A 26,969-nucleotide genomic window follows, 5' to 3' on the forward strand; every position below is an offset into this window, starting at 1 on the left:
AATGCTTTAATCTTTGAATACCAAATACGTCTAATTGTAAGACATGTTTATATCTAACTTGACCAAAATGCATGTATTTGTATGACACGTTAACTCTAAGGTCATCAAATACGTGGAATTTTTGGACACTTTGAAACCTAAGTCACCAAAATACATGTAAATGTATATAAAACATGATTTATAACAAGAACATTTTGAAGCATTGAACACACCCGTGCGAAAGTTATACCAGAAACCGCTTTATTCAGTCTGTTCATGAGAGGTGATAAAATATTCCCCCTCAAACAACCTCATCCACACGACTGTCCCCTGCACCGGCTTAATTAGATAAGTTCGATGTATGCCAGTACAAATACCTTTATACATGTATGTATGCAGAAATGCCCGGAATAAAACTTTTTAATCTCTTATGTTTTATAGACACGTCTTTACATAAAAAACAAACATCCCTTCTTATAATTTTAATCTTATTATATGATTTATAAAGTTGGCAATTTGTTTTTGACTATGGAAGTAGTGATCGCTGCTTACGAAAATTAAATACGTTATGGTACAACGTCACCTCTCCTTGCTTTTAGTGAATAAACACATGGAACCATATATCAAGTGCATAGCCTTGTCATTAAAATGTGCCTCTTACGGCCAGTACTGTGGCTTTTAAAGGGGATACCTTGCATCAGTCGATGAAAGACGATTAAGTAAAAAAAGTCTATATGAAAATTAAGACGGCTATTAAATTTTACTGAAATATGAACTTTAAAGCAAAATAAGAACAGAAAAAAAGAAACAACAATAAAATTAAGTTAACTGCCGAAACCAAATAATGCTATGCTTACCCTGAATCGATATTCTTCTGTAGTCAATAGGTTTTTGCTTGTCTTCATTTGATTACCTTGCATGACAAAATACATTCTAGCTATCAAAGCTTAGCATCACCGGTTCACAGACGACAGACAGCGTTTTAAAGAAAGGCTTCAGAAAACATCCTGCAGAATATTTTTTTTGTGTCGTATTATCAAGCGCATGCCATTAAGAAAACCACTTATTGCAAATAATGATACATGGAGCAGCACTAATACAATGGTAGTTTAAGTACAGCAGTTAAAATACATTGCAGTCAAGATACCACTAACTGAATGTGCCAGAAATTATGCCGGGTTAGCATTTCGTTCTATTTAAAGTAGATCTGATACCTATGCTTAACAAGATCTATTACAAAATCCTTCCGAGAATAAAAATAAAGCCGACAAAATTATAGCAGTCTTAGTGTTATTGAATAATTATTGATATCCTTTTCTTTCGGTCGAACGTCACAACGACAAAAGCATAGGCCATATAGCGACTTTTTAGCTTTTCATGGTGGAGAAAGACCTCTGGTGCCCCTTCAGACATAATTTCGTCACGGAAAGGAACCTGGTTAGAACCATCGACCTTCCTTAAGCCAGCTGGATGGGAGTCATTTTATGTGTGGTTAAGAAAATGTGAAATATCCCTTACATCTCTATCAACGGTTTAAGCGGAACTCCATTAATCACTTACATGTTAATTAACTCTGATGCCGGTGGACCAGAATATGTTACAAAACTAAATAAAGTAAAAGGAGAGATTTGGAACCAACCGAGCCGAAATACTCGAGCTGCAACATAAACCTCGTGCAAAACAATTTGTAAAGATCGTAATATAATAGCTCTGGCAGAGTGTACGGGGAGACTGTTACGGCCATCACATGGCACAATCAACACTAATGCGAGAACACAATAGAAAAATAGAAACCATTTGATCGCAGGATAAAGAGGAAAACGTTGGACAATCTGACTATTTCAAAAGCTGATAAGTAACAATATTCAAATTTTAGGGATTTAGTAGATTCTTAAAATCGTTCCAGTTGAAAAAGTTTGAAGTGGATATAGATTTCAACTAACTGGTACTGGACATCCAACTGAACCTGCTAACATTTAAATTGCATTAGTTTTTATAATTATCATTTTAAACATTTTTACTTTTTCTCATTGTGATGTTATTGCTTCAAGAAAATAACTGTGGCGACAATTTATTTCGAAGTATTACAAGGGTATGTTATTAACGCAACTGAATGTATTACAGGGTAAGAAGGTAAGTTTTACTTGTTTGTATGGAAGATTCAAAAATATATTAAATTGATTGAATGTGAACAGCCAGTTCTCAGCGCCGTATAAGGTGCATGCAAATTCTGAGTTTTGACTTCCCAGTTGTGACCTTAACTTTGGACCAAGTGACTTGGGTTAAGCAATTTGCAATAAAAAGTAAACAAGTTAATCCCTTTAAAGTCACCGCAATATACAGCGTGTATTTATTTAATTAAAACCAGATACTTTAACAATAACCTTTTCAACTGTCAAAGTTTATCCTTTAAAAGTCGCCTTAATGTCTGGCGTTATTTTGTTTAAGATATTCACAATTCGACACTTTCAAAGTAGAATTTCAAATGACCCCTTTAAAGGTTCATGTGCTAAAGGGTTCAGTACCAATATTACGTCAATATGTTTTGACTTGAGATCAGCTTAAGATAGTGCGCAAAAGGAGCTGGCCATTGTTGACATAAGTATTTTCAACAAGAACAATGGTAACGGATTAAAATTTGATCAATTTTGTGACGTTTAGGCGAAACTTATAGAAACTAGTATTTTGCGTTATAAAACTTTTGTTGGTCTTTATAATGATGTCTAAAGTAAAGATAGGTCGTGGAAAATCTATTTTGACCATTCTGGAAAATCGATCCCTTACCCCGCGACCCACAACCCCCACCCCTTTTTCTCCCGCAAAAAAAAAAGCAACACATGTATCAAACTGTATAGCATCATTATGTTTTATTTCATTAACATTATTTCGAAAAATCAACAGCATATTTAAAACTTGTCAAAAAAATTCAACGCACTTCAAAGTTTCAGGGTTTTATTTTGTTAGTATAGATAACTATTTATTCCAAATTCTTAAGACGCTTACACCTCAGTTCTATTGAAAGCTATCTCGGGACCTAAATTCATGCAGATGCTTGAAATGTTTGTGGTGAAAAAGTAACTGTAAATATTAACAGTTTTCATGATGGTTTATGTTGTAACTGTTTCAAGAAAGTATGTGGTTCTTTGTCTTTAACCTGTTGCATAAAGCAAACACATACCAAGTTGGTAGGTGATCCTAATGAAAAAATATATATTAAATCAGAAGACCGGATAAAAAGGAACATTACATTACTGTCTTTACAAATTTAAATATATTAGGCTCGTCTACGAAAACAATAATTTTCTTCGACATACCTAATAAATTTAAATCTCTAAGACAGAAACCCAATACTTTCTATACATTCTGTTTTAAACTTTTGCTACTCATACATTTTTTCAAATATCTTAAGAGGTTTGGTTTCAGCCTGGAACTGTATGCCTAATAAAACGTTATGTGTTTGATCAATAAGCCGTAGGCGGAAATAAGGATTTCAAAAATTTAATGAAAGGTCGCAGTTATTGAATTACAATCTCTTTTAAGTTTCAATCCAAGAAAATTAAAAATAGTTTTGTTACCAAGGAGACACTGTTTCAGAAAATTTCTCCGCATTAATGCTTTTTTTTATGAAATCACAGTAAAGTTAACAGTTATAGGAAGCGGGATGGTTCGTCAGAGTACAACTAGTTCTTGCTTAGGATAAGTTATATCCGAGTACTGCCTGCAAATGTCAACGTGGCATTATGGTGTATGTAGGCACTGGACCTATAAATGCTGTTTAGGGTACAATAAACAAAGTGTTTTCCGCACGTAGCTACCAACTTCCTCACATGAATCAGAGATGGAAGACGAATTATTTCAGATACAATCTCTTTTATCAAATCATCACGGAGAGCATAAGCCTCGCCCATGAATCGAAATCACGACACCGCAATCCGTAGATCTGCATTCTCCCTTTTGAGCTATGCGGGTGGACTTAAAGAAAACGTACCTTAAAACAATAATTAGAATTTTCTAAGTACAAATAAGGCGATAATTTTGTCAATAATTTGGAGAGTTATGGTTCTTCGCTTACATGCATATCTAATGATGGTCATTACCTGAAAGTGTCAAAGAAAAACAGTTACAGTTTTTAAGAAAACACGAAAAAGAGGCCATTAAGTGTTGCAAAACATAAAGAAACGTGCTGGGTAATTTATTATACTGTTCTCCTAGCATTTATAATATTAGAAACAATGTGTTTTGTCGAATTTGTAAATATTGTATCTAAAGTGATTACTAACCTGTGATTTTATTTTTTTTTAATCATTTACTTTTCTTCCAACATAGCTTTTTTAAAACTTCAAAGAAGATGTAAAATTAAAAGAGATGTTTCGAAACAAGATTTGATTGGCGGTTTCAATATCTTTTTTAATTTCACATGAAAAACAGTCAAAAATATGAAAATATATGTGTCCCGTAAGGTCAACAAAATAATAGATTTACCATGCGTAAACGATGACCGATAATGCAGTGATATCACTCAATGACAACAATTACAAACAACTGCTGAGATGAAAGGCAGAAACTTTATTTTCATCAAATAACTAAAAGCGTCTTCCATCAACTTCAGACAATTCAATTAATGCATATGTATTCAGTATCAGGCTATTCCTGGCCATTAGTCCAGATCAGTCTATGCATGCTTTTTGTTCATGCACACTTCAAAGAACCGTACAAAGAAACAAAAGTATGTGTAACGTAACAACACAACATCAGTACATCGTAAGTATATGACGTTCCAAAAACCCTTTGACAATCAAACATTTCTAGCCTTTATTCTTCGCTGAATATTATAACCGACTGTGCTGACATAAATCCTCGGAAAAGCGCCGGGTGTTTGTGCATGAAGAGTGAATTCATGACTTATTATGTATATTGTATTTTATTTCTTGATTTCTTAGATGGTTGTAGAAAAGCATGAGTCAACGTAGGAGGCACTTCTATTGATAATACTTCCCATCTAAGCTGTTTTGTGCCATTTCCGCATTATTTTGTGGTGTTTCAAGACATAGCCCCCCTTGCCAGCCACTTATATAAATATTATTATTTTAGACGTAAAAGCTTAATGTTGTTTATTGTTAATATGTCTAATTGTCTGTTTTAATAGTGCACACTCATTCTTCAACTTCAGTATGGAAGCATGGATTATACAGGACACTATTGGCAATCAATAAGTATTTGCGTAATTAAAGATTGTAGCAAAGCACGCATGCGATATATATACATAACATATCAATCTGTAGTAAAATCGAGCAGTTTGAATGGGGATTAAATTTTGTTTCTATCGCATGGCATTTTTGCAGTTTTTTTATGTTAATGCAGACGCACATGTTTCTTTGTCTTTTGCCATATCATACTTTTAATCTCTTGATGTACAATTTTACAGATCTAACCCATTTTGCCTTACCAACAACTAATGGAAGTAACTTTTGTTCACCAGGGAGTGTGGCAATATTGTGTTGTACACGAAATGAATATACAAGAATCTATACCTTGGCTTTCCCTTCCGCAATTACCTCTTCAATATGTGTAACCAGACTGATATACACATTTATCACAGTGAAAAATTATGATCACTCCACGTCTAAGGAATAAATCGGTAACGTCGTGAAGCATATTTACGAATGACATTTCCCACAAAGGCTACAAACACATTTACCGAAGGGGTCTATCACTGGATGTCAGGCAAACTGGTATGCGATGTTTAAGCATGTTCCTGGCTCTTGATGTATATTCTCGGATATTCGTGATTTTACGAATGAAATAATGCCTGTCTGCTTCAGTGGGACGGTATTACGATATGTTGTTTTTTTAAACTAGCTAAAATTCATACCATTTACTTTTCTAACAAACAGCAATTTTTGACGTCCAGCATATACATAAAACAGGCAATCATTATATTTATTTTATTATAAATTAGAAAGGCTTATTTTATTTACGGAAAATAGCCAAATTGCTATACGCTTGACACAATCTTTTAAACACTAAAACTTAAAAAGCATGATTTTTACAGTTATAATTGGTTTGGTTTGTTTGTTTTGTTATGCTTTTGAGTAAGGTGAGTTAGTTACCAGTTTTAAATTTCATTCTGCTAAATAATAATATTCGTAACGTTTCATGACACTTGAGTCAAAAACTTGACACGTGTGACACATCAGTTTATGCTATTTATGCATATTTTGACTACGTCCTAGGCTACACCTCTAGTCGCACTGAGCATGCTGAAATTTTAAACAAAATCAACAAATGCGCAGTTTCACATATTGGTGACTGTAAGTCTAACACTTTGAGATATGTGCTGCACAAATTTTGTCAGACTGACGGACAGACGGAAGGACAGACGGACGGACAAAGGCAACTCCCACTCAGCTGAATACAATGCGCAGGCATAGAAGGAATTATTGATGATTTTAGTCACTGTTACACCAAGGTAAGACAAATGTAAGACGGACACAAAACAACAACATTTAACTTGATTTTCGGGCCTAAAAAGCTCTAATCTTAAAATAAGTCATAACTTACAGTAACACATCTTGATGATTTAGGTTTGAATGCTCATACGGTGTAGTTTTCTCTCCAACCGAACTATTTCTTGTCATCAACATTATAAGAAGTGAGTACTGGATAAGCACTGTACATAATTTACCACACACTACCATTTCAACAACATCACAAGTTATATAATTTAATAGCCAGTAAACAGCAGCAAAGTCTATAAGAATCTCGTACGATATAGTTTTTCGTTTCTGTCACGCTTTTCAAATATTTACTCCCTAAATTGCAGTAGTAATTAAAACTAAGTCCGCAACACTTATTGTTGTTTAAACAACAATGTTACACAAATAATAACGCAATAGAATATCCAATTGCCCAACTCTATTGCGCTCTGAGAGTAGCGTACACAGATTAAATGTTTCCAATACCATTACAGTAATGCATGCAGTTCAGCTGAATTCCTCTGATATGATAATAACTATGATTGTGTATTATTCATTCATCAGTAAAACAAAATGTCAGAGGTAAAAGATACTTTTTATAGAAGTTGATTGTTGTTTTGTTTAAAATGTAAACGGTATTTTATTTAATAAATAGTAGGTGAAACAGTGTTAAAGGGTTGTTTTGCATTTCATTGTAACTTAAGGACTCATAAAGTGTAACAAATGCACATGTCAGTACTACAGTTGGTATTATGACCATTAATTGCAACACTTCCTTACTTAACTTATGACCTCTTGTAAGTAAGAAATAGACACTTACTCAAAATATCCTTTGATAATGTGAATTGAGCACACTCAAAGTTTGAGTGCTCTTTATTAGTAAAAAATAGAAAACGGTAGATTTAGAAATGTTAGAGGATACCATTTTGAATCAAGTTGAAACAGAATGTCAACTTTTATTAGTCTGTCCATTTTATAATCATTTTGACTAGTGAAAAACATGTTTGCCTAGGCATCAAATTGGACTTCTCTTAATATAATAGCACCCATGTACCCATACAACTTTAAAATGTCGTCATCAGTAAACAATCACTACAAAATTATTTTTATATTTCTAAACTGAAGCCATATTATTTATTTGCTGAACTCTGTCTCACCCTTCCCTCCTTTCTGATGTTTCTTGCTCTTTCTTTCATATTATGTTGTCTATCACAACTGCAGATTTAAACTGTCATGCGGTTGGTACACACTTATAAATGTAGTGTTACTACCCTTGGGCTTTCCATTCAAGGTTCATTTATGCAAGTGTTCCATTCGAGCTAGCCTGATGAGAGTTCAACTTCCATAAACATGGTAAGCGTATCCTGTATTTGTACTTCACTTTTCACGTGAAAAAAAAACTATATTTGAAGAATTCAAAAATTCTAGGCCAATAGATTTCATAAATACACGCCTACTACTGCATTTTAATGGCAAAAAATAAAAGACAATAAAAACAAAGAAGCAATATAATATAAAGTGATCCAAATATCTACATTACAAGACGTTATAACAAGTTTACGAACCACAAGATTGGGCATATGTCTACTGGAATTGTTTTTACGATTTGTTATTATTATAAACAACTGAAACACTCCCGTGCATGTTTCATTTGTATCGACACATAATCTGACTTATAGCAGTAAGGTCGGATGCACATTTGAACACTAATCAGCTAATCCCACGACGGATAAAGATAAACGAATTGTCTGGTACGGTCTATGTCTGGTTTATATTTATTGTCGGTAATTAGTGTTATAAAGACGCTACAAACAGACCGAATTTATTGGGAAAATAGATATTTCCTCTGATGACAGACTGACCACGTACTCTGTCATATCTCACACTAGTGTTGGTTAATATTAAATATATTAACATGATTCGTGGTGGTGCCGGTCAAATTTGAAACACTGCAGAAATATTGCGATTCTTAACGGGTTTCAACGTTAACTTACATCAGGAATTATTCCGGCATAATTTTACTTCTTGACAAACAATAGAAAGATTTCAAGCTATAACGTTTATACAAATTAAAAATCAGCTTACACGACATTACATTACATTTCGGCATTCACTGCCAAATGTCTGGAAGTAATAGCCATGTTTCAATAAATTAATGCAGTTCTATTCAGAACAAGCTCTGCAGCAGGATATGTATTTCTTTTTTGTGTGCTGAATTTAACGTCACAAAGACACAGCTATAGGACATATGGTGATTTTCGGCCTCACGTAAACCAGTTCGATGAATGGATGCATTACATAAATCACATACTAGATAAAAACAACTAGTACTTAACTGCGTTTAGTACGAAATGAGCAGAAAAAGCAGAAATGAAAATGAACGAATAAACAAAACAACACACACATGAAAGCATTTGTCTTAGATTAGTCACGTTTATTTTTAAACCACTTTCCATTATTTTCTTAATCATCTTCCTTGCACTATATTGACACACCATAAAATGTTAGTAGACACATATGGAATATAATGGTGTGTTGTTGTTTGTTAATTCTATGTCTTTCAAAGTATTAGTCTATGTAACCAATCCTATATTGTCACTCGCTCATTTAGGTTTGCGCGATATCAGAGAGAAAAGTGCTTAGCAAAATTCATAGAAAAAGCCAATCCGCATAAATTTGAAACGCAATGTACATCCGTCGTTCTTTCAGTGTATTATCAGGAGCATAAAATAAGTGTTTTAGTGAAAAAACTGCATTTTCGCTGGCAGTATTTTGTTGGTTTGTTTTGGCAGCCATATCCTACTTGTATCCAGTCACTGTAAACTGTGGAGCATTGCATCGAACTGATGTGAAAAATGACTGCTGGTTAACGAATTAAAATGTATTGAATGACTTAGATACTGTAGTACAGTATTAAGTCGTAGCTAGAATAACTATTTTAATGAAACAAAGTTTTCCTAGAAGTGATTTAAGTACTGTTAGCCGACATATCGAACTGTTATACAGATAAGGACAAATGTTGAACATTCCGACAGATTGCTATAAATCATAATGACCACATAGAAGTACTACTGTATTAACTGCTTAAGGAGGTAGGTTACCTTCATATTTGTATGTGCGCATGTCCAACCGGAAGCTAACGTGACGATTTACGACGACGTTTACGACAAACTAAATGTATTTGTATATTCATTCTTCTGAAAACAAATCATGAACCTGTCTTCGATCTGATGCTTTATGGTTTAATAATGCAGAAATAATGAATGAATTGCCGCAGAAACGCTTCAAAACAATGTTGCCTTAAAATGACGTCATTGACGTCATGACGTTACGTGTCAGTTACCGCGCAAAATTAATAGCTTTTATCTTGAAAGTACGTAATTCTGTGCATTTTCTTTATTTTAACTATTTTCAAATAACCATTATTTGCTGAAATATTTTTTATGAGTCTTTTGCTCTGAATAATAATCAATATTTTGCTTCTTTTATGTAGTTATATTGAAATGTTATGCGGAATGTAAGAAAATGGATGATGATAAGCAATGTTATTTGGATATAGTTGGGTGAAAGGTTACTTGTTACGGTCATTTTCAAATAGAAAATCTAGCAGTTTGATTTGTAATACCTATTTTTCAGGTTCCGTTGATAATTTGTTACTTATGTACTAAAACTAAGATATAAAATTGTTCAAATTTCAGTAGAAAATTGTGGTTTCTTGAATTGAATTGATGTTACCATGGAAACGAAGCCCGTGACCTATGTATCTAAATGTAAAATTTAAAAGCGTTGACACTGGTCTATTTAAGAAACACAGCTTCGGCTTTTTATTTTCATTTCAACAATATCCATGAGAATAATAGCAGCATGCTGGACGATTTTTCCATGAAAAATTCCGGACGAAGGGTACTGCTGTAAGTATTCTAAGCTGTGAAATTTGTTTGAATAAATGCAAATAACACGAAAATATAACTTACGTCAGAAATAATATGTTTTAAAGCTACATCAACTAGAAAGATAATCTTATTCAATACTTTTTATAAGAAATTACGACAAAAATCAAGATATAAGCTATTTTAAACATCCCTGTTGCCATGGTTACTTTAAACTTTAAGAAAAATAGGGTACCATGTAAAGTGCTTGGTATTTTGCTAATAATATTACCCAAATATTCCATGTTGGTCATTAACAGAATGGCACGGAAGCCGTCGAAAACCCCTATTTTTATACATAGTTGTTTAAAAATGAGAGAAAATGCGTTACCATGGAAACACGAGCCCCGCGACATATACATTTTAAGCTTATATTAGAAAGCTAACGTGCATATTAGTAAAATTATCAATTATGCAGACTTCTACGGATATCAATGAAATTAAAATACACTGAAAAGTGCTAAATATCCGTATTTTCCTTCTTCTTTCAATATGAAATACCTTTGGAGGGTCATGTTCTTCAAACCTGGATAAAAAATGAACTTGAAGGGACAGAGACAAACGAAATTGAGATTGTAGCAGTTAAAACTTCATATTACACGAAATACAAAAGAATGATGCGGTTAAACTAATTTGAATTTACCCTTGTAAGAAGGTAACCTACCTCCTTAAATACCGCATTTTATTAATAAAACTGCTTTATGAATTCATCAACAATAATAAGTATTTAAATGGAACAAAATGTTCTAACAAATATTCTGAATGTATGATTAATTTGCATATCACTACAAATGCGACGTCTTTGAAGCTTTGCGTGAAATGCTTTCTTATCTTTCTAGATAAACATTCCAGATTGCCTTTAGTTGAAAACTTGCAACGTTAAATTGACTTTGCGTATTTCTGTCATTCATTGCGACCGTAAAGTTAAATAAGCTTATAAACTGAGAAGAGATTTAACTAGTTATGATTTGTTAGACATTTAATAGTGGACCATAAGAAATGGAATAATGTTAGTGTGTCTCAATAAAGCACTTTCACTGAGAAACAATGAAAATACAGGGGAACAAATCCTCTCTAGTCTTTAAATGAACAACGAACAACTGTTTGTGTACATAATTGACGTAGTGCTATTGCACTCTAAGAAACACAAATAAATTATCTTCGATTAATTGAGTCAAGTAATGCATGAACATTTATAGCAGCTTTTATTGTTTCCTAGTCTAAAATTTATAGAGTAACAAAATTATATTAATTCTATAATAAAATACTCTGAAAAAGAAATAATTGGTCTATTCACAATGTCAGTCAGGATTTTCAAAAGCTCTATCCATATGTTTTTCACTTTTATTCTCAGATGATGTCGAATTAGTTCAATCTATAAGTAACAAGATGCACTGCATGATACAGCGGAGCGATTCCAAGTTCAAGTCCGGTTTGTACCTAACAAAACAGATTTCTACTATCCAGTATATGAGAACGACATGCCCAAATTTGTAGCCGAAACTCTTATTTCAAGACACATTTAAATCATTTTACCTATATTTCTTATTATTGTTTATACCAATTAATCCTAAACTAACAGGTCACTTAATATTTCTAAAGTTGTAGAACATTTTTTCCTAAGACGTTCATTGAAGCAAACATAACTCGGCTTGTTTTCAAGACACGCATTAAAGATGCTATCTTCTAGTCACGTGGTATCTTTTTGCCTAGGAGGAAGATAAACTTCTTGGTATAGGGCGACTTCTACCGTATTCATAACCAGATACACAACGAACCGTATGTTGTGTGTGGAACTTGGACATTATACTGATATATGAGGCACGATCTAGTCATTTAAAAGGATTTGATCTATATTGTGTTAAGCTGAAACAAATGTCGTCGACGGTATGGCTTTAACTGATGTTGACTTCCAGGAGAACAGTAAACAATAACAAAAACAAAAAAACCTATCGTCATATAATGCATCTTTCTACATGCTATAACTGAATAATACTTTAAATAGCCTGAACTGTCCTTCTCTCATGTTTTTCTTAACCTGATTTGTTTGTCTGCATTTTATTAAATCGCGTGACAGAATGACATTCAAAGCTTACTGAGCAACATCGATCTACATGAAAAATGTCTTAATGTATTTTATATGTAACCTTGTCTCGTTGTAAGTCCTGTACAAGTGCATGTTGTATTAAGAAAACCACTGTTGCAACGCGATGACGCATGTTGAAAAATGTGTCTCAGTTTTGAATACGCAATAAAGGCGTACCAAAAGGTGTAAGGTTAAGCAAAATAGCTATATCATTTTGCTGAAATGTAACAGTCAGCAGAAAGGTCCTTACTATAAACTGAAAGACTGCCTGTGAACATGGTTTGGATTTTGCAGACTATAAAAAATTTTGCTATATATTGTTTTGTTTTACTTTATTTTAGTTGAGCTTGCATTGTACAAGTAATTATTTAATATCTGACATTAAAATGTGGTGTAAGAATCAATTAAAAAAGAAACGCCTGAATGTTTAATTCTAAACTTGATATAAAGAACAAATTATAATTGTTCCCATATTAGTATATTAAATATTAACCAAATCTCCGCAGCAGCAAACCGTGCAAATAACAGCAAAGATTATATATATAACTTACCTTTTACATAACTTACCTTCTACATAACTTACTTACCTTCTACATAACTTACCTTCTACATAACATAACTTACCTTCTACATGACTTACCTTCTACAAAACTTACCTTCTACATAACTTAGCTTCTACATTTTTGCTACGCTGAATCACATTTCCAGTTGGAACGACGTTTCCTTACACCTTTTAGTTGAAATCACCGTAGTCGACAAGATGTCATGATCAATATGTATTTGAACACTTGCCTTTCGGATGTTTGTTAATCATTTGTTATTTTACGGTAAAATCTCAGTTAAGGTATAATCCTGCTTTATTTGTTCAGGACAGGCGTATACCTCAGTCTCACAGATTAACATCAACCTAAGGACTCTTGTCTTCATCATGTTCTGATACCAAAGGAAAAAGGGAACGGCTATAAGCGAGTATGTATTGTATAGATCTCGAACATGATAAAAAAATACATCAAAACATTGACGAAATAAACATATTTACAACAGAACTGGTGTGGTTAGAGTTCGCGACAAACGCTCTGTTGGTGTTATATAACCATGTCTATTTGGTAAAATCAAGGCTTGTAGTTCACAAGTCAATATGAATTGAGAGAAATTCAAAATTCACACTGTATGAACTGGAAATCATGTCTCTATCTGGAGTGCATAAATACTTATGACTTAGTCAATAAATATGTGTTATGTTCAAAGTCATATTTAGCTTAAATCAAGCACAGACTAGGCAGAGATAATAGCTTGAATATCAGCAGGCCGGATTAAACAGTGTTTCATGACTGAACAGGTTATTGTGGCTGTTGTATTGTTATAATATCAGATGAATGAAAAGACATTCTTGGACACTATATACGAGTTTTGTGTCCTCTACCTGAAACATTTGTTTATATTAGCAAAATGTCATTCTTACCCACCTTGCTACCTTGATACATTTTAAACATAAAAAATGAAATCATAGAGATTGACATAACTTGTGCAAAAGGAAATGAATGTAGATTCTTGATTATTTTCTCCAGGATCATCTTTATTTTATTTTAATGCTGATACAAAAGATGGATATCGCCTGTATTAGACTGTGGTTCATGAAACTTCAGGGCGCCATACCGTTTGTACTTGTGTGTGTGTTTTTTTTTACGAAATGGTATTTCAATGGGAGGAGACATAATAAAAAAATAACCTTTTTCTATAATTCTTTTGGTGTACAGGTGTGACTTTTCCAACATTTCCAGCTGAACTTAACAGTCATTATTACGGCATTTTGCAGACGATCATGTTTGAACGATCACAACATTATAGTTTTGAAAAGGAATCATTATAACGTGTCAATGATACACCAAATTGCAGCTCCTGACTCCGAATTTAGCAATGCCTAGTGTGGAATACCAAACATTGGATGTATCATAACTTTATTTACAAATACCTCAAACCACTGAACATTTGTCTATGTGCGTGTAACTGGAGAAATCAATTTCACTTTATTCCATGCACACTGAACAATACAGAATTTTAAAAATAGAATTTGTAAAAAGGTCTTTAATTTTAAATACGGATTGTGATTTATATCCAATAATTCGCTAGGCTGTTAGGATGATATCCTCTCTTCCTTTGAAATGTTTTCAATCTGCTGAAAAATTTCCAGCGGATTGACAGTCTATAATAATCATTTTTTTAAAAAATCATGTTAATGAAGTTAAAATTCTAGATATTTAATTGTAAATTGTATCAACTAGTTTGCGAGACTGCTATGAAAATTTTACTCAAGATTTCAAACATAAGAATTTTGTAATCTGCTAGAAACTTCAAGCGACCATTCGGCATTCAGTCATTGTTTTCAAAAATCATTTTAATGATCTTTACCTTTTGACTATTTAGTTGCAGCGTGTACCCGCTAAGTCGCTTGTAATTTTGGAAGTATATATTAAAATAATTAAAGAGTGACTCTGTCTAACTGAGTGTGCTTTCTCCATTTTGGAACAAATGCGATAAAAACCTTCAGATTTTTAAATGCATTTGCATAAGTATTGCAAAAATGCTGTGTTAATATTCCTAAATATACATTTTTTTACAAGGAGACTGTAAAAAACATACACAATATACTCACACAAATGTAACGCTCATACCGACATTTGGCAATATCTTTCGAAGTACTCGAAGTATATTAATGAATTTGTGCATATGTTTTAAATTAGAAAAATATGTATCTACGAAAATATATAATATTTATTGATTTAGATAAAATTGAGCAATGCAGTGACATCATTTTGTTCATTTAATGGCTTCTTACGTTAAAAAAAAGTCACATATATATGCGAAAGTTGTATCATTGTTAAAAGAAAATATGTATAAAAATACAGGTGAAAAATACAGGTGAGAAAATATATTGTGTTTTCACTGATGTATTGTCAAATATCAAACCAAATTTATACTTTATGGCGCGAATTTTATCATCAAAATTTAGTCCAAAAGGAATAACCCATTGAAGTTTAAATATATATTTGATGGCGAGAAATTTATCATTGAAATTTACTCTAACAGGAATAACCCTAAACTGAGCATAAAATATATTTTCATTACCGCCGGCAACACTAACAGAGACACATAAAATAGGCTGTTATAATTCAGTAAAAGCACTCAGAGAAAGCAATTACATATGACTGGAAAGACAGAACTTGGCGTTAACTTATTTTGATTTTCAAACATATGCGTAAGATGTACATTAGCAACCACATGTATGTGACATATTAGTATTGTGCAAGTCAGCGTAATAATGGAAACAAGAATATGCGTCTCTGTTATGGTCGTTTTTCCATAAAGCCTTACTTACAGAATGAATGTCGGACCTGGATGTAGTATTCTTGACATTTTACAAATTGGGGGTAGAATTTCGTTGACATAAATGTTATTATCTATCTTATTTGTTCATGGTGTAAACTGAATAAATTCTGCTGAGTGCACCTCTAAAGGTAAAAAAAAAAAAAAAAAAAAAAAACAGTCTAGAATATCAGAAATATTCTTTCGAAATTAACCTCTTCGGTACAAAGTCTTCAGTACAGAAAGAGTGCCAAGATAGTCATATATCGCTCACGCGAGTCAGCTTGGATGAATTTGACAAAAAGAAACATTACAGATGTTGCCGTGGCGAACAAAAATTCGATTTTGTTCCGCCTCATTTCTAACAATGCTTGTAAAAATTTGACAGTTTTCAAAGTCAAAAATATATGCAAGAGTCTTACGTACATTAATGCATTAATTTTGTGTTTTAACGACGTAAAGTAATTGATGACCAGTAGTGTAAACGAATTATCTTTATTGATATTCTTATCTCATACACCTAATATAGGCAAACAATATTACAACAAGATATGTATGTTGTCGAAGATGACTACTTTGTATTTATACACATAAACTATTCTATGAGTTTTTATAGTCTAATAGTTATATACAGAGGTACGATGTACATTTTAAATTGTAGACATTATGTAGGTTTCTACATGTTCTACGGCGATGCCTACGTTTTACACTTGAATTAGGTAGGATTTGAATTTATTGCATACCAGACGGGGACGGCTGGAAAAATCCATCTTACACCCCGAAGATGACTCTCGTGCTGTAAATGACGTATTACGAACTACATATATGTAGAAGATTTATGTAGTAATTTGTATTTCATTTAAAAAAACGGAATAAAAATCCAATACCTTGACAGGTTCGCTTTGTTCCTGATAGTATACTAGTATTTCTCGATTCAAAACACATTATTTTATCAAAAATTCATAACGTTACGCTGCAACTGATAAAACAAAATAGGAACTAAACATTGTTATTTGTCTTTGAAACGTCGTGACGTCTTTCCTGTTTACAGACGTTGGTTTCCCGCGTTTTGTTTAATACGCTGCTATAAGAAAAAGTTCTAAAGAGAAAACCATTCGATTGTTTTTAAGGCAGGAGCCTCGTTACCGCCTAAACAGTTTCACCGAGGCCGAAAATTCCCATCTGCACCTACAACCAGTGAAAGAATCTTATAGTATTTCCTTGCATAGGATATGCCCAAATATTTTGTAAGGCAGGAAGCTGGTCCTAACTAAGCTGTTTTGAGGCACTTATTTCGTTTGACTATTAGTTAAGACATGCATTTCACACTTTATGTCCATTATTGTTATATATGTATGTGAACCTGTAATTACACATCGACGTATAGTAAGAAGAAGTCGAAACAACGTAAATTAAGTCAATAGCAATGCCGGGTAGAGAGAGAGGAAAACGGAGAAATTTGAGAAGCAGACCCGGGGCCATGGCACAGGAGGGAACAGGGCAGCGAGTCAAGGCCCAAGAAAACGGCCCAGAGCAGAGATGGCAGAGCCCTCGAGTAGTGGAGCCGGTCGGGAGAAACGCCGACGACCAGCCATGGACGACGGAACAGAACCCGATTCAGGTAATTTAATCGATTTTGAACAAATTATTCAGGCCTCTCAAATATCGCATGATATTCAAAATCACCTATATATTTTTCAAAATAGATAAAATGATAATGTTGATAAGCCTAGCGGTCATGAAAAAAACGCTAACCCGTCAGAAAACACTGCGACCGTCAGTGCCAGGTCGAATTCGAACCAAAGTTTTATCAGCAGTGAGCAACAACAAGCTTATAATAGCGACGAAACGTACATGAGGTCGGTATTCGACCTAACATCAAATTCTGACAATCTATGTTTACAAGGTTATAACATTACACGCTTAGCTCAAGATGATATTGCTCTGCACGTTCCCTCCAGTTTAAAATAAAAAATTTGTAAAGGTGAATTTGTGAATTTATCTTTACTTTTGAAGCGTGCGGTGGATCTTGCCGAATTTACCTCCGGTAGTACTTTGAGATTATCAAATAACGGCACGATAGAATGCCGTCCTAACGAATCTAGAGATGATATCGGTACAATAGAACGTTGGACAGATGCTTTTATTATATACATGTCCGTATATTTAACAGCTCATCCAAATAAAATTCACGAGCTTTTACAGTACATTTTCATAATCCGTGAGTGTGCGTCGCGTCACGGTGGAAAATTTTGGAAAGTATACGATCAACAATTTCGCATGCGCCAATCAATAGTTCCGTCGTCGTGGGGGGCTATAATCAACCATGATCTTTGGATAAGGTGTATGCCACTTGAATATGAACCTTCAAAACAATTCATGGTTGCACAAAAGCCGGCAAATATTTGTTTACCCTTCAATAAAGGAACATGCAACTGGCAAAATTGCAAATTCAAGCATGTCTGTTATCACTGCAGTCGTTCTCATACAATTCTTGACTGCAATATAGGTCCAAAACCTCAAACCGCTCAACAAACGTCATCGAACGTAAATTCTGGAGACCATGCAAATTTTGGTACTTCCTTTCGGGGTCGTGGCTCATGGCGCGGCCAACGCGGCTACCCCAGCATTCGCCGAGGCGCAAGAAAAAATTGAGAACCAACCTGTAGTGCAAAAACACATCAATTTAGCTAGTTCACCAATAAAAATCCAAGCTTTAGAATTTTGGCTGAAAAAATTTAAATCCCCTGATGCTAACATCCTTTTGAATGGTTTTAAATATGGATTCAGAATAAATTTCACAGGCCCTCGTATAGCTCGTACGTCAAAAAATCTCAAATCCGTTTATCAATTATCGGAAGTGGCACAACGTAAAATTCAAAAAGAAGTTGACGCTGGCCGAGTTAGCGGTCCATTCGATAGCAGTCCTTTAAAAAACATTCAAATTTCACCAATTGGTGTTATTCCCAAGAAAACGCCTGGCGAATATAGGTTAATACACCACTTATCATATCCAGAAAGCCACTCCATAAATGATTTCATTGACCCAAAACTATGCTCCGTTAAATACACAGAGTTCGATGAAGAGATTCAAATGGTTCAAGATTTAGGCAAAAACTGTTATCTATTCAAAATGGACATAAAAACGCGTTCAGGTTGTTACCTATTCATCCCGACGATTATGAGCTATTAGGGTTCAAGTTCAACGACAAAATCTATTTCGATAAAGCTTTACCATTTGGCTGCAGTATTTCTCCGAGGCTTTTTGAAAAAAAATCTACTTTTTTAGAATTTTGTGTAAAAACAAAAACGCAATCAAGACACATTATACATTATCTTGATGACTTTTTAGGCGGTGAAAATAAGGAAAACGTTTGTAAAGCAGTCATGCAGATATTTCAGTCAGTCATGCAAGAGCTAGGTGTGCCGCTTGCCGACGAGAAGACCGAAGGCCCAGGACAAGTAATCATATTCTTAGGTTTAGAAATAGATTCTCAAAAAATGGAAGTTCGAATCCCGCTCACAAAAATTACGGAAAACACGTTCCATTTGCACTTGACAGTTTCCATACTGTCAAGTTGTGACATAAACTAGCCCAATTGGGAATCAAATACGTTTTGTCATGAAATTTTGAATTAGTATTTTCTTTACCTGTGACATCATTCTGAGGATATATCCATTTCTCACCAGTCTGTTACATTGCGAATAAAGTATTGCGAGTTTGTTCATGAAAAGGGGACTGGTGCTATTCCATAATTATACAAAACGAAACTTGCAGGTCAACAAGTTCTGTGTCAGCTAGCGAAATTTCGTTAAGCATATCGGACATTTTGCTGATTGGTGTATCGAGTTTGAGATAAGACTATGAAAATAAAATAGTGGAACCTTTGGAATGAGATTGTTATAGCGGAATTCCGCTAAGCAGTTATAGGACAAGGGTAGAGAGGGAATTTCTCCTAGATTGCTAAAATGATGCATGTAATTAATATTAGCCCCCAAGTCAATAAAATGGACATTTAAACTCAGCAGCGGGGCTATAAATTACAACAGTGGTCAAATCTGGACAATGTGTGAAATGATAAGAAGGAATGTGTAAAACATGTAAAACCACAACATTGTGATACCATACAGTATAAAATGGCATAGTTCATGAATTTGAAACAACTCTGTTCAAGCATCAGTAAAGTCAGTAAAAAAATGAAACAAAAACTTGTGAATTAAAATATATTTAACATGTAAACTAAAAAATTTGAAGTAGACAGTCATACAGAAAAGTACTTGTAGCTTAAAACTTTTTATATAGATTCAAGTATAACTCAGATACTAAATCAATCATTTTTAAGCTCTGAAATTACGAAAAACGGAAACATGTAACTGTAATTACTTAAACAAGTCATTTTTGTTATAAGTGTGCACAGTTAACAGACTGATTTAACATTAGAACACATAAAAGGAAGTGTCTAAGGGTACAGATCCATACCTCTACACAATCCTGTTTTGGGTTTTCTAGGGGTACGGACCTCCATTTTTTTTAGAGATTCGGGGTTACTTACATAGATTTTGTTGAAAATGAAATAACAAATAAGAATTAACAAGTGTTCAATTAAAACTTGGATCTAAATGGTTTACAGATACCAGCGTTCACCTGATTTTTTACCTTCTCTTTCAAAAGCTAAATAACAAAGGAACTCCAAATTAATTCACTGTTCCATGCTGATTATAAACTGTTGATAACAGATTAATGTAAAAAAAGGGCTAAACTGGGCTAAAGTCCTTGTCCTAGTTATGAAGTCTTGCCTACATAATTATGTAGACTATGATGGTAAACAAGTGGTCAAAGTTTCAAAGCCATATGACAAACAGTTTAGGCAAAATATGGACTATTATAAAACAAATAAACTGATTTCCAAGTCCAAAAAATGCCATAACTCAGCCAAAATAGTTGACAGAGTTATGTACTCTTGCCTACAGATTGAAATCATGATGATATTAAATAAGTGTTCAAACTTTCAAAGCCACGTGTCAAATAGTTTTGACAAAACGCTGACTTGTCCGAAAAACTGAACCGATTTCCAAGTTCAAAAAGGGCCATAATACAGCCAAAATAGTTGTCAGATTTATGTACTCTTGCGTACAGATGGAAATCATGATGATAAGCAAATGTTCAATGTTTAAATAAGTGTTCAAACTTTCAAAGCCACGTGTCAGATAATTTTGACAAAACATGGACTTGTACAAAAACTGAACCAATTTCCAAGTCAAAAAAGGGCCAAAATTCAGCTAAAATATTTGTCAGAGTTATGTACTCTTTCCTACAGATAGAGGTTGCTATGATAAACAGGTGATAAAAGTTTCAAAGCCATATGTCAAACACGTTACACAAAATATGAACTGGTACGAAAAACTTAATCAAGAATTTCAAGTCAAAAGGGGCCATAATTCAGCCAAAGTCCTTGATGGAGCTATGTTCTCGTGCCTATATCTGGACATGGTGATGGTAAACAAGTGTTGAAAGTTTCAAAGCTTTATCTCAAAAGACTTTGTCAAAATAGGGACTGTTTTGAACAACTTAACCAAGGTGTGACGCCGACGCTGAGGTGAGTAGGATAGGTCTACTTATTCTTCTAATAGTCGAGCTAATAGGCATAATAATATGCACCTATTTATTTGTTATTTAGGAAGAGATAATAATAATAGACAAGGAACTGATTGTGTAATAATCCATTAACCGTCATTAAGTAAAAGAAACTGTTTGTGAAACCGTCCCTTGTATCTCGTAACGGCTACCAAATGTGTGGGAAACATAAATACCATACGAGTTAATTATCATTTAAAATAGTTTTTTCACAACATATTTAACATTATTTTGTTTAATCTTTATATTTTTTTCTGCCAGTTCTAATCCTCGTGACTTATTTGGTGGTTTATTTGGTGTTTCTCGGTTATTTACGTTTTGAAAGATAGGGTGAATATTGTTATCTGTAAACCATTAAAGTTTAAGGTGAATACTGATGAAGTCTTATTTGTTATTTCATTTTCAACAAAATTTGAAATGTATATAATCCTTAATCTCTAAAAAAACAGAGGTTCCTACCCTTAGAAAACCCCTTACAGGCTTGTCTAAAGGTACGGAGCATAGGTATTATGAATTATTGTCAGGTAGAGTCAACAAAAAGTAATATTCTGTATTAGTAATTCAAAAAACCTTTAAATATTGTACATAATGTTAAAATATAAATTGAATATTAAAGTACTTATGCTATTTTTTCACTAAATGTGCATGCAGTTTTATAGAAAAAAAGGGGAACTATATATGTGTACATTAGCATATTTAATTTTGAAAAGAGGCAGTGTGAAACTATATCACTATTATACACTGGCCATGCATTCTCTTTCCAGGGTTTTAGTCTGCAGCATTGACGATTTAAACAACGGAAAGGTTACAAAATGCGCCAAGATGCACCATTTTACATTTAGAAATTAACTAAGAATGTAAAATTTTTCCAGGGGAGCATGCCCCCTAAACCCTAGAACAATGGCTTACATTTCCATTTTGGCCATGCTACACTGACACAGGTTTACTTTCTCTGAGGTACAGTAGTTGCCCCCGACCAACACTTCATTAGGAAAAAATTTAACGTCATGATATACACCAAAAAATGCACCACTTTGTATCTATAGTGTAAGAATTCTACAGGAGCATGCTCCCAAATCCTCCTAGGACAGTGTCTTACACTTCCATTTTGGCCTAGCTACGCCCATTAATTATGAATTTCGTCAGATAGCACCATATTTTGCATTTAGAATGTAAAAATTTTATGGGGGAGCATGACTGCCCCCCTCCCCAACCAAACACCCTAGAACAGTGGCTGACACTTCAATTTTGGCCCTGCTACGCACTTGACACTGGAGTACTTTCTATAAGGTACAGTAGTTCCCCTGGGTCTACACTTTATGAAAAAGTTTAAAGGTCCAGTTACACACACACACAAAAAATGCACCGCTTTGCCTCTATGATGTCCAATTTTTCCCGAACCCTATAGGACAGTGGCTTACACTTCCATTTTGGCCTAGTTAAACCCCAGAATTATGAATTTTGCAAAAATACACCATTTTGCATCTAATTTGTGCAATTTTTACGTGGGAGCATGCCCCAGAACTCACAGGACAGTGGCATACACTTCCATTTTAGCCTAGCAACGCCCCTGAATTATGAACTTCACCAAAACACATCATGTCTTATCTAGAATGTATTTTTTCAGGGGTAACATCGCCCCATCCCCCTTAGAACAGTGACTCATACTTCCATTATGGCCCAGCTACGCCTTTGACACTGGTGTACTTTCTAAATTGTACAATAGCTCCCCCGGGTCTACACTTCATTTTGAAAATGAAAAACATAAAAGTCCAGATATAAACCAAAAAGCACCATTTTACATCTATAATATGAAAAAATTTATGTGGAAGCATGCCATACCCTCCTTGGACAGTGGCCTACAATTCCATTTTAGCCTAACTACGCCCCTGAATTATAAATTTCAAGCTTTAGGTCTTGTGATTCAAAGTTGCATTCATATTATAGTATTATGAAATATTGCCATTTACAATGTATATTATATTTTATCACAAATTACAGTATAAAATGATTACATTGTTTATTCATAATTTCATTATGTAAAACAGTTTCAATAAAGATTTTTAATAAAACACTTCTCAAAATAAAACAACTATTGGGTTATCACATTCATTCTTGTTGTGAGACACAAACTTTAACATTGACTAAAGTTTTACAATCATTGAATATGTTCTAAAATTCTCAAACCACCATTAGAACAGATTCAAAGCTTATCAAATTGGTCAGTGCCATTAATTCACATTACCTGATTCTTAATGGGACATCATGCTGACAAGACAACAAGCCTGAAAGTTCCAAATCAAAATTGATTCTCCAGCTACCCCTTGTCCTATAACTGTAAGGCGTAGACTTCTGCTTATTGATCGCTTGACTTGGAAGCAGACGAAACAGTTTATTTGACTTGATAGCGTAATTCCGCTAACGAACATTTAACATAGATTATATGTGTTAACGAAATTTCGCTAAGACAATGCTAAGCTGGCCAAACATTATAAAAATAGAAGTTAAGGTTTACTGTTTCAGTGTAGATACTGCAATAATTAAACTCTTCCACTCGTTTATACTACATAATTTTAATACATGTATTTGTATCGCTAGACAGATAACGTAGCGATAGCATACTGAAAACTACCTACCCCGCATTACGCTCAGGTGTGGAGCAAATCAAACTAATGAAACGTTACGAACGTGAAATGAACTGGATATTATTTTCGGCTATCTAAGAGTAGACTTTTTGAAATTTTAATAAGCTGACATTTTTATGAAAACGTTCAGTACCAGGACACTATTATGTTCTTTTTTTAGATAACATTGTGAAAACTATAAAAAGTCAGGATGAAAATGCAAAATTACTTCTAAATAGTTTGCTATCACAAAGAATCTACAATGTCTTTTATTTCTAGTTGGATTTAAAAGAAAAGATTTTGCATTGTGCAATCGTCTACATTCCGATGAACAAAGTCCAACATGGTTTTAAAAAAAAAAAAACACGACAAAACAATATGGAAATTTACTCATGTTGATTTACATTGTCTTCCAAGTCCAGTCAATAGTATATTAATGTAATATGTACATGCTGGTATACAATGTATTAATGAAAAGGAACAATTAAGTGCCTAAGCTGAAATGAATACGCTTTTTTCTACAATTATATGCAAAAGATAGATCAATTCTTTTATTTTTTTGTACACGACAAATTGAATTTAAAAACTATTTATCATATGTCTATCTTATTTACCCATTCTTTTACGTTTATTGCAACAAACAATATCCTTAAATATCACCTATGAAGCACGTACGTACAAAAAAAGCTGTATTTTTCGAGTATTTGGCGGTTCAATATTTCCATTTTTAAACATACGATAAAACCGAATCGCGTGAAAATGTTGGGAAATGTAATTATAAAACGGAAGAAGTAGGCGCTCTATCTACAGCGTTTGGTTATGGCTGTACAGTTTAGTAAGCTTTACAATGAAACTCTCGTTAATACATGTGCCAATAATTCTTAGAATATACCCCATGTCACAAAGAAATAATTACCACAAGAAACAGTGTGGGTGCATTTTTCAGACGTTGGTATCATTTGAACCCTACAAATTCTTATTGATACACTGTCTTCTATATTCTTATCTGTACATTCTACTTATTAACACTTCAAAATGTGGTCAAGTTAAGCAAATAGTACAAATTAAATCCAAAATATTTTCCCCACAAATTATAAAAAATCCTGAAATGATTCTTTGTAGACTAAACTAAAAACATTGATGATTTAATAGTGCCTGTTTTAGAATTCAGCTGTTACCAATGAGTTTGAATAAACACAATGCACTTATTATCTTCCTTTTTTCTACAATCAACTCAATTCTAACAGTATTTTATAATCTATCCTCTGACCTTTTGTACTTGTGTAGCTAAGATTAAAACGGGGTTAAAATACTCTACTAATATCTTTTATCAGGGTCAGTCAGGTGATTCAGCTGGATGGAACAAACTGACCGTTCTTGACCTCACTCGCATTCATGTATTTTAAGGAAGCTCCTCCTACAATTCGGGCGTAGGGCCTACACCAGACTAGCTTATGAAATACTGTTCTACCTGTACGTGGTCAAATATTTATGTTTTCCATTATTGAAGCAGTGAAAGTTGTTTCAACACGCCCTTTAAAAAAATTCGGGAAGAGTTAAATTCGGCGATAGACTGGCCATTAGACCGATGATAAAGAATTCGTCATAAAAAATTTAAGTTTTTTATTTTTTTTTTTAAATTTTGTGTAATATGACAAAGGCCAGTCTACTTTAGAAATTTTTCAAGGAACGGTTGTAATATGATATTAGACATATGCTTTAGACTGCTATATTCACAATTTTAAAAACAAACGTTTTAAAAATATTATACAACGATCTAGGAGTTAGTCTATATTGCCATTTGCAAAGCTTTTTTTCGGGTGTAAAAAATGTCATGATATTGGTCCGTAGGAAATCTAGACAAAAGGGTTTTAAATGGAGGAGAGCAAATGAAAAGGGAAAGCAGGTATCCAAACAAATGTATTCTTACAATACTTTTTTCTCTCATTTCATGGCATACATGACAATATGAGGCACATTATTATAAAAATCATATTTAAGTATTGTTGTTCAACGTGTCAAAGATTGATGACTTTTTCATCGAGGATTTTTTTTCTCACTTCAGTTTCTCATTAAAAAATGTAGATAGTCTAATGTAGGTCCCCGTAAGATGAAATGTATGATAGAACTAAATCCTTAGGCCCCGCCTACACCAACGTTTGACTTCCCTTATTTTTCTGCCAACGAATCAGACTACTTCATTATTTCAAGTATTAATGGTTTGGCAACTTGAACTTTTAGTAATAATTATTCACAAAGACAGCCATCAAATTTGTTATATTTACTTGAAATCACCCATAAAATTTCGATTACACCAAAGGCAATATAACTACCATTAACGCTCCCACTAGAGCCTTCAATGACGCCATTGTAAGGTAATGGTACAGAAATACCCCGACTAAATTTATATCCTGGCTGTTCTTTTCAGACCACGTCAAATATCTACTTTTAATTAATTCTGGAAATTCATCAAATAAAAGATTTTAATTTGATTTTTTTAAACTGTCCAAAAATGTCAGTTGACCCCGTCTGTCCTTAATGTCATATATATTAATACATGTACTCTCTTATTTTCGTAGGCATTAACGCTTTCTGACGGGCTATGAAAAATGGTATTTTTATCACAAGCCTAACTCAGTTACTGGAACAGAACCCGGGAGAGAGAAAAACTACTCGCACCCTAGGAGCTCCAATTACTGGAAAATTGAATTGATGGCCAGTTTACCAGCATGCAGCCCAATAAAAGCAATAATCACATGTAACAGTGTTGATAAGCTTAGACCAGATTTTCCTTGATTTTAGGAATAAACGAATAACATGTATAAAATGTAGTGTGCTGTTTATAGTGCAGCATGTGCATTTAACTGGCAGTCTTTT

The 26,969-nt window shown here is 33.6% G+C and overlaps 1 protein-coding gene across 1 annotated transcript in view; it reads right to left on the reverse strand.

Annotated features, from left to right (window-relative positions):
* LOC123538311 (voltage-dependent calcium channel subunit alpha-2/delta-3-like) overlaps positions 1-6,876 on the reverse strand; it is a 238,739-nt gene extending 231,863 nt beyond the window's left edge. Inside the window, exon 1 of the mRNA XM_053529939.1 lies at positions 6,541-6,876. Within this exon, the coding sequence (XP_053385914.1) occupies positions 6,541-6,677 (137 nt within the window). The 5' untranslated portion in view covers positions 6,678-6,876. The remainder of the gene's footprint in view (positions 1-6,540) is intronic.
* Between the last annotated feature and the right edge of the window lie 20,093 nt (positions 6,877-26,969).

Source organism: Mercenaria mercenaria, chromosome 18 (assembly GCF_021730395.1).
Source record: "Mercenaria mercenaria strain notata chromosome 18, MADL_Memer_1, whole genome shotgun sequence".
NCBI lineage: Eukaryota > Metazoa > Mollusca > Bivalvia > Venerida > Veneridae > Mercenaria > Mercenaria mercenaria.